This window comes from Chenopodium quinoa, unplaced genomic scaffold (assembly GCF_001683475.1).
Source record: "Chenopodium quinoa cultivar QQ74 unplaced genomic scaffold, ASM168347v1, whole genome shotgun sequence".
Lineage (NCBI taxonomy): Eukaryota > Viridiplantae > Streptophyta > Magnoliopsida > Caryophyllales > Amaranthaceae > Chenopodium > Chenopodium quinoa.
The window spans coordinates 4,495,133-4,504,833 of record NW_018743955.1 but is presented as its reverse complement, the minus strand read 5'-3'; the positions used below and the strand labels follow the sequence as shown (position 1 = coordinate 4,504,833).

Below are 9,701 nucleotides of genomic sequence, written 5' to 3'. Positions count from 1 at the left end.
CTTAGGTTTATCATGTTTTAAATTAGAATAATAATAGATTCCTATTTTTTTATAGAATTTTTTTTATTAAAAAAAACAAAAAAAGAATTCTATTTTTACGTAAGATAGAATTTTTTTTCTAAGGTTTATCATGTTTAACAAAAAAAAGAATTCTACTTCTACATAAAGTCGAACTTTCTATATTATTTTAGCTCTATAATCTATAAAAGTACTCAAAAAAGTACGAGTAATAACCTAATCAAATACTTCCGTATATTTTCAACTCTCTAAGCTTAATAACTCTCTTTGCTAAAAAAAAAAAAAAAAAAAAAAAAAAACTCCTTTCAACCCTGGTAATTATGAATCCGTCAACGGAACTCCTTAAAGGCAAAATAACTGAAAAAAAAAAACCTCTCTCCTCCTTTCTCTCTCAAAAACCCTAGCCTCCAGTTGAAATTTGAAGGGGCTTCCATCGATTTTAATCGGTGGAAAGCCCCAATCCTGGTTTCTTTATTGTTTTTTTAGGTTTATAATAATACTTCCTCCTTTTGGAAGGAATTTTTCTCCCTCGAAAAAAAGGGTTTCCGATCTCTTTTGAAATACAAGGGTTTTTGACCTTTTTCGAAAGACAAGTTTTATCTCCTCTTTTCGAGGGAGAAATTGCTTAGTTTTGAATCCATGGTAGCAAATCTACTTAATTGTCGTGAAATTATTTTGTTGGTGAAAAAGTTATCAAGTTTTCGAATACAAACAGATGAATTAGAAGGAAAACATCCTCACGGCTACAAAGGATCATTAGATTGTCTCTCCAACAAGGCTGTAATTTTCAGCGATATAAGCGGGAGATGCTCCGCAGTGCAAGATCTATTCGACGATCGTAGTTTTTATTTTTATGAAGGAATATTCTATTTGATTCAATATCTTATGTATTTGTTAACGTCGAATATTTATTGTAGATGTCGTATGACTTTTAATTAATGAAATATTTTTGCTTTTCAAAAAAGAAAATTATGAATCCGTCAGGTTATAATAGTGAAGGTGTTGATCATTATGATGATAATAATGATGAAGAAAATCATGACGATTATTTGAATGATGAAGAAAATCATGGTGACAATATGGAAGGCGTTGATCATTATAGCATCAACGATAATAATGATGACGAACAACTTGGTGATTATAGTGAAGGTGATGATGTCGTTAGCGAAGAGGGGGAGAGGACTAATAGTGGATGGGAAGCCGCAGCAGGTTTCAATAAATGGTATAACGTCTATCCGTTTTCTTTTATAGAGAAAACAAATTTGGAGGTTGGAAACAAGATTATTATGCCAGAATCTGCTTTAAGAGAATTGATGGATGAAGGAGTAGGATTTCCGATGCTTTTCAAGATTGAAAATCAAAGCAAGGAGAAAATCTCTCATTGTGGAGTCTTAGAGTTTACTGGTGAAGAGGGAGCGGTGTTTATGCCCGAGTGGATGATGAAAAACATGGCTCTAGAAGATGGAGATATGATACATCTCAAGAATGTGGATCTTGATAAGGCTACTTTTGTGAAGTTGCAGCCTCATAGTGTGGATTTTTTGGATATTCGAATCCCTAAATATGTTCTTGAGAACGCGTTTTGTTCTGGATATGCTTGTTTGACTGTAGGAGATACTATTGTTATTAAGCATCAGGGGAAGACGTTGTATGTTGATATTGTTGAAGCTATGCCATCAAACGCGGTTTGTGTGATTGAAACTGATGTAGAGGTTGATTTTGCACGTCCTTTGGACTATAAAGAGCCTCCAAAACCGGTTCCCAAACCTCTTCCTAAGCCAGAGAAAGATGTTAAGGAACCATTAGGTTTTGTTCCGTTTAGTGGCAGAGGAAGCAGGTTGAATGACAGTAATAACACGACAAAGGAAGATTTAGCTGCTGCTGTGATATCAAATACATCGACTAAGGTGAGTTCGGAAACTTCAAACACAGGGCAGTCAGTGAAACCCTTCACCGGTAAAAAATACAGCTTGAAGGATTAATAATTTAATTTGGGCTTATCAGTTCGTACTAGACAAATTTTATGTGTGACCTATAGTTTTTAATAAATATTCTATCATCTATTTTTATTGTTTAGAAATTAACATTGTTATCTTCTATCTTTATTTTTAAATTGAAGCATCTTTTCAATATATGTTTCCAATAATCAGAGATGTTATAAGATTGGCAGAATTTAACTTTTGGATATATTAACCTTAGCATGCTTGATTCAGTTTCTTGAATATGATCAATAATTCTGCTATTATGATAGTTCTTTGATAAGTGAACCATGACTTAGAGTGAGCTAAATAGAAATTGAAAAAACATCAGAATGATATAAATTAGAAGTATTATTTTTTTGCTATAGCCTTTAATATTGGATACAATTGCTTGGATTATGAACCTAATTGTCATATCTTTCCCTGTATGTTCTTGGTATATATGCAAATAGTCGAATACTGTAATAAGATACTTTGAGGTACGGTGTTTCTGTTCTGAATTCTGTGTAATCAGCAAATAAGACGCTTTCCTATGAGATAAGTTATCATATAACCATCTCTAGGCTTCATTAAAAAAGGAAACAGTGGGAAAAAAAGAGAAAACTGAAAGCATTGTAGAGTTGAGAAATAACAGGATCTTATGCTGCACAGAACACAAAACTAAAACATTTAAAGTAGATAAAGGGTGTTTTAACCGGCTGTGTGACTCATTTATTCACAAATCAAGAGAATGCGCGCGTGCCCTTTGAAATTTGATAAATATTTTATCTTACACAAAAGATTTGACTAGGAGAAATTATCTGCCTAAATGAACAAGACTTGATGATGCCCCCCACAAAAACGTGTAAATGGCAATGAAGAAATACTGATTCTTAATACTCAGTGATTCTGAACCGAACTGTTTTCTGCATCAAATGTCTAAATGAAGAAATAATAAACGTAAGAGTTACACAAAAGGAGCACAAAAAAAGAAAAAATCATGGGCATAGTGAAATATCTTGGTATCTCATTGTAGTAATCATGCTTGTGCATCGGCGACTGCTGGTTTATTTGCATTCAGAAGAGGCTGCAGAGCCTTAACCACAATCGTCATGTTGGGTCTAAAGTCAGCTTCGTACTGAACGCATAAGGCTGCTACTGCTGCCATCTGATCAATACCAAAGAGCCAACATTATATACACATAAATGGAATATATACTTAAACTACTATCAGAAAATGAAATTAAACAGGTGCAAACAAGAAAGGTTTGATGAACTCTGAGATAAATTCATATCCAGGTGATATTTGCATTAAAATTTAAATGCAAAAGGAGAACATTAATACTTTGTACAAGTTAATTTCTAACCTTAGCTACTGCTTTTGGTGGGTAATTGTCATTAAGCTTGGGGTCAACACATTGTTTCACTTTGTCCTCACTCAACCGAGGAGTTGCCTGTGACAAGGAATTTATTCAGTAAAAATGGTAACACGAAAGTGATAAAAATGATATTTATGCCACAATGATAACAGGAAACACACCCAAGTGACAAGACTTTGTTGCCCTTTTGGCATAGTATGATCTACCGGCTTTCTTCCAGTCAAAAGCTCAAGAAGAACAACACCAAAACTGTAAACATCACTTTTCTGAGTTATTTGCCCCGTCATTGCATACCTGTTTATCAAAACAAACAAGAAAGGTTCAACTCCTCCAAGCACCAGTGAGCTTAAAAAATTGTCTATCAAAGGCTTTTTCTATCAATTTAGAACCAATTAATTTTATAATAGTTATCATTATTAGGAGCTTTGTTTAGTAATACTTATTTCTCCATCAATCTTTGACATAACTTATCAAGATCTTAGTTCCTAGAAAGGAGTCCAATTCTAGTGATCTTCATTGCACCTAAAATAAAAACTATATTACTGCCGATTAACTGATGAATAAAATGATTGGAATAAGCCATAATATATACAGAATATTCTAGATACTTCAATATGGATTTCATAGGAAAAGAGGAGCATACTCAGGAGCATGGTAACCAAATGTTCCCAGGACTCTAGTTGAGTGCAAACGAGCTGCTGTCTCTGAAGAAGCACTTGTCAGGTTGAAGTCAGCTATTTTTGACAAGAAGTCATCAAACAACAGGACATTGCTAGATCTAACATCTCGGTGAACAATAGAAGGCTGCACCTTCTCATGCAGGTACTCTAGACCTTTTGCAGCTCCAAAGGCAATTTTTACTCTTTGTGCCCATGTTAGTGCAGGCCCTGGTGCTGCACCTTGTACTCCTTTCCTTCCTGTACAGGACATCACGGATAATTTGATAACAAAAATTGCAAACTATTCTGCTGTCAATTAAAAAGATGAGTAAGATGATCGGATTAAGAGATGGAATACCATGTAATACATCATGTAAAGAGCCCATTGTTGCGTACTGATAGACCAATATTCTGTTATTTTGTTCCAAACAATAACCCATAAGCTCCGTAAAATGCTCATGCTTTAGTCTTGAAACAATCGACAACTGCAATGAGCCACCACTTATCAGAAAACGGGAACAAAATTCCTACAAATATAAAACCGTACTATGTAGAAAAATGTAAGATACCTGAGCTGCAAAGTCAGAATCTGAATCCTGTGCAGAACTCGTGTCCAATTTCTTTATTGCAGCCTCTAGGCCGTTGTTTAACTTTCCATGGAAAACCCTTCCATAAGAACCTTCTCCAACCAGAGTTTTCTGACTGAAGTTGTTGGTAGATTTGTTTAGTTCATCCAATGGCACAGCTGGCAATTCTATTGGCAAAGCTTTTACTGGCGCTCCACTTCTTGTTCCATTACCAGTTTTCGGCTCTCCTCTATCCCCACCTATGAAATGAAAGTTCCATATCAAACAAGCTAACTCCTAATTATATAAAATTCAGTATAGTGCTAAGGTTACACAATAATTAACATGATGACAATTTTGTTAATTAATATTCTTATCAGCTTCATTCATAGTTTTGTTAATCAACAATTTGATGTCAATCAAGTCTACCTTAATAGAATGGATGACTTTTGTGGCCCTCGACTCATTTTGATGAATCAAGTAGGAACTAAATGTATAAAGGTATCACTCCCACCTCCCAACCAAGAGTCCAAGAGATCGACTGATGATTTAATTCTCAAATCACACAATCTCATGGTCGGATGCTGTTCTCACCTCCCCACCCACCCACCCTACCTTACAATGTGCCCTCCAAATTCAACCAAAAGAAACCTTTCTACTTTTTGTTTTAATCACTGTTAACTATGCTTTATACCAAATTATTCCATGACTATGTTCTTTGATAATTTCTTGAACCAGCCTTTTATAAGGTTTACAAGTTTAAGTAGAATTTTCATCCAGTGATTTCTTCACAAACAAGCAAAGTCAATACAAAGTGCTCAGTTGCTTATCACATATTGCTACATGAAGGTGTTTATAACACGAGTAATTATCTAGTAAATGACGGCATGTATATAGACATCCTAAGAATAACAAGGTAAAATGAGTAATTACCACCAACAGGATTATTTCCTCTAGGAGGGGCGGTGTAATGAGCCGGAGGGCCTGCGTTTTCCTCTTCTGTGCCTCCACAGCAGAACATTATTCAAGTTGTTGGTGCAGTAGGTTTCTCAACACACAAATGATCTTAGTTGTTAATATTTTTTTTTATTCCAATATTAAACTTTAACCGTAGCCTATATTCAGCAAGTCAAATTCCTGCATCATAAAATTATTCAAGATACAGTTATAATAAATCAATAATATTTCTGCTCAAGGAATGGATTTTTTTTTTAATATAATTAAACCATTCAAAGAATGAAAATTTTGTCAATCCTAAATCTATAGCTCCAAGATGATCTAAAATCTATAATTCACCAATTGCACATAGGTGGAGCTAGGTGCACGCGATGCTAATTTTTGTTGCTCATTTGGATATACATGCAATTCGACAAGAGAAATGATGAGCACCTAATTAGGCGCACTCAAGGCACAACAGGGTAATGATCATGACATAAAGATACAACTAACCACCCAAATAAGTAAATCCGGTATCTAAATACAAATAATTCCTAAATCACAAAGATTTAAGATTATAATAATAAGTCATGAAATCATTGTCAATTTTGATAAATATAAAAATAATTGATAACCCTTTGTAATTTGCTAACAAGAATGTACTAAAATTTACAAAATTACAAAAACAAAAAATCCCATCAACAAACATATCAAAGAGGTTCACATAAACACAACCTTATATGAAATTTGAACCCATAAATACATAAATTTCCTAACATGAAAATAAACCAATAATGATAAAAAAAAAAAAAAAATATAATATCAAGCAGATTGAAATTACCCAATAAATTCGTACGAAAAGATGAAGAATCTTTGTTCCAGAAAATTAATTGATAGATTGATTGCAAGAAATTGAAATGGAGAGGAGAGAGAAAGAAGAGAGAGAAAGGGAAAATGTAATGGGTGTCAACGGTGGAGAAAGGGGTGTTTGATGAGAAAGAATTTGAGTAGTTGGGCGCGAAATTCGGTTGATGTCTCTAACCGCTAAATGCCAATGCATGCTTCCACGCCCCTAGTCCTACCCCCAAATTTTTATCTGAGACGTGCTTCCCAATTTTTGCACGTCCTCCTTACTTTCTCACGGCCGTACTCACACAACTTGTTGACATTTTTTTACTTTTATTTTTTATTTTTTTATTTCATATAATTCAATTTTTATTTAGTTGATTTATTTAATTATGTAAAAATCGTTAAGTTAATGTAACTAATACTCTGTATTATAATTTAATTTTATTTTAATCTAGACCTTTGCTCAGGTTCCGAGTGTTGACCACTGGATTCCACCATTCACGCTATTTTTAGTGTTAACCATCACATGTGACTATTGCAATTAGAATTTAAATAAAAAATAGTTAGGAACCGACAGAGATGAAATTGGACCCAGAGTTAGCTTGGTGGTTCCAAATTCAGGTTGTTTATCGGGGTGAGAGAAGGGAAAGTTGCGGTTTTGGGGGTTAGGGTGGCCAACCGAGTTTGGGGGTTGAGTGGGGTGACCGGTCGGTATCTGGTGGGCCTGGGTTCTTTTTGGGTGCGTTTGGCCACCAGCTAGTTAGCGGTACTTGGGACTGGGTTTCCTTGTATATTTTTATAATTTTTGGATCAATTAAATGTTGACACGTGTTTAGATAACCTGATATAATAGGTTGTTGACTAATTGGGCCTACTACAAGTACGTAAATCCTAACAAATTTTTAAATTTTTTAATGTATATGAAAAAAATACAAAAGTATAAAAACCTTAGAAATGAAATTGACCTTTTACACACAAATTAAAATTTGTTGACTTTTGTTAACTTTAACTCTTTTTAGGGAGATTAGACCAAAGCTTGACTCTATCAGGGGAAGCTTGACTTAATTAAGAGCGACAGACTAGTAAACGCTATAAATTGAATGGACCATCAAGTGGACAAGTCTAGTAAGCATAAAGGATGGTCCGGTTTCAATGGCTATACTTTCTAGGGGTCTGGTTGGGGTTAATAATCAAAGGGAAAGGGAATGAATAGGCCCTATTCCCTTTATTGTTGTTTGTTTGTCACATTTAATCATTCCCTTTATCTATTTTTATTTTTGACTTCACCCAAAATCTCTCTACATTGATTCCCCACCCCCCTTAGACTTTGCCATTCCCTTTCCCTAACCACCATTACACCACCATGCCAACAACAACCACCACCCTTCTACCCTACCCCTACCGCACAGCCACCACCTAGCCACCTTGTCGTCCCTACCCCGCCACTCGTCGACTGCCGATCTACTCGCACCACCCTTGTTCGCACCTCCCTCGTCACACCGCCCTTGTTCGCACCTCCCTCACCCTTTGTCGCATCGCCCTTGTTCACACCTCCCTCACCCCTCATCACACCGCCCTTGTTCACACCTCCCACACCCCTCATCGCACCACCCCTGTTTGCATCTCCTTTCCTAGAAAACCAATGAGCCAATTCGAAAATAAGGGTTTGAGAAGATGGATTTTCTTTTAGATCTGATTTTTTATTCGTTTTTATATCATTAATTTTTTTTTTTTTTAGTTATTTTGGAGTTAATCTATAGATTGTTGTTGTATTTGTTGAATTTAGGGTTTTAAGTAGAAAGGGTTTAGGGTTTATGAGCGGTTTGAGGTTTTCCGGGGAGGGGAGGGGTGGTGGAGGTGCGACGGGCTCCGGGGGGATGCCGACAAGATGGTGGCTGGGCGGTGGGGTAGCTGGAGAAGTGGGAAAGTGAAGGAAAAAGGGGTTGTGGCCTGGGGTGATGTTGGTGGTTGGTGCTATGGTGGTGGTGATTTCCTTTGGGTTTTGTAAACCAAACAACATGCTATATGGAATGGGTTTCATTCCATTCTCTTTTAATCCCTTTGTTCATTCCATTCCATTTACCCTGTGTGAACCAAACGATCCCTTAGAATTGAGGGACATGGTACTTATCTAGTCAGACTTATTTAAAGACATAGAAGGATCCAAGGGGGGGCTTACCCGAGCCTTCCCCCCCCCCCATGGATCAACTTATGTTTAAATACATACTACTGTATTAAGTAACTAAAATATAAGATAGCTTAGTTGGTTATGCATGCTTAGTATGTTGTTGAGTTAATGGGTTCAAATCCCTCATTCCTCATTTTTTTTTTCAATTAATCATTTTTATAAAACTAATTTGACCCCTTTTCCTATTGATTATTTTTTTTTTAATTTAAAAGAAACTAATTTGACCTGCCTTATAATAATCTTCTAGATCTGTCCTTGTTTAAAGAAACTAATATTGGCGCCAAGAAGCTAGAAGGAAACTGTTGGACGGTTAGGAGGGCATTAATGGATCATCTTATCAAAGTTCTCAAGGATCTTGCCTATGAATAGCAAAGATTCACATAAACAAATCATTTCATTTTCTATAAGCTTTCTTTTATGCTTTTCTTGGTTTTTTCTTGGCTTAGATTTCATTAGTTTTGTTATTGCTTATGTTGGTTTGTAAGAGCTTGTTTAGCTCATTTAAGTGTTTTGATGTAGTTTGTATTAGTTTGATTTTGCTGATGTCAAAAAAAAAAAAAAAAAAAAAGATTTCATCAGTTTGTTCTGAAGATTGTTTGATCATTTCAATTGTATGAACATGGAGTTAGTATTCTCCTCTTATGATACAATTGTAGCTCTAAATTTAATGCTTATTTAATGGAAGACATTTGCATTATTCTTAATCTATGTTTGTCTGTTCATTTCTTTGGTTAATTAAACTCTTGCTTAACTTCTTCGAGTAGTGCAATTTTCCTTGTTTATTGTTTTTAGGAAATTTTGACTTTTGCTACCTGTCAAACAGGTCGAATCCACTTTTACTACCCATCAAAACTTTTATTTTATTTTACTACCTAACATATGCCCATTTTTTAAATTTTGCTACCACTGAACGGAATCCGTTTATAATTCCGTTACCACCTTCATTACCATCTTCCGGCCACCACTCCCTCCTTTGCCACCGTACAAGCCTCCCTGTCAGCCACCAAAATTAAATCAACCGCCCAAGAAACCAACCTTGCCCCCTCCCGTTAGCCACCCAGCTCCCTCCCCCGACCGGCGACCGGCGAATCCATCCCACCCCTTTTCCCCCACAAACGCAACCCAGTCCCCTCCCTTTTCCCCTGCTG

General features: G+C 35.7%; 2 protein-coding genes across 2 annotated transcripts; one reads left to right on the top strand and one right to left on the bottom strand.

Annotated features, from left to right (window-relative positions):
- The first annotated feature begins 479 nt into the window (after positions 1 to 479).
- On the top strand, positions 480 to 2,074 carry LOC110689554 (ubiquitin recognition factor in ER-associated degradation protein 1-like). The gene has a single exon (XM_021866329.1). The coding sequence runs from the start codon at positions 957 to 959 to the stop codon at positions 1,998 to 2,000; it is 1,044 nt and encodes a 347-aa protein (XP_021722021.1). The 5' UTR covers positions 480 to 956; the 3' UTR covers positions 2,001 to 2,074.
- Positions 2,075 to 2,562: 488 nt separating this feature from the next.
- Positions 2,563 to 6,839, bottom strand: LOC110689553 (probable protein kinase At2g41970). The gene is made up of 8 exons (XM_021866328.1): positions 6,358 to 6,839; positions 5,514 to 5,717; positions 4,584 to 4,840; positions 4,373 to 4,499; positions 3,999 to 4,272; positions 3,517 to 3,649; positions 3,344 to 3,430; positions 2,563 to 3,144 (listed from the first exon to the last, which is right to left on the bottom strand). Exons 2-8 carry the CDS (start codon positions 5,599 to 5,601, stop codon positions 3,016 to 3,018), a joined length of 1,095 nt encoding a protein of 364 aa, XP_021722020.1. The 5' UTR covers positions 5,602 to 5,717; positions 6,358 to 6,839; the 3' UTR covers positions 2,563 to 3,015.
- Positions 6,840 to 9,701: the final 2,862 nt, after the last annotated feature.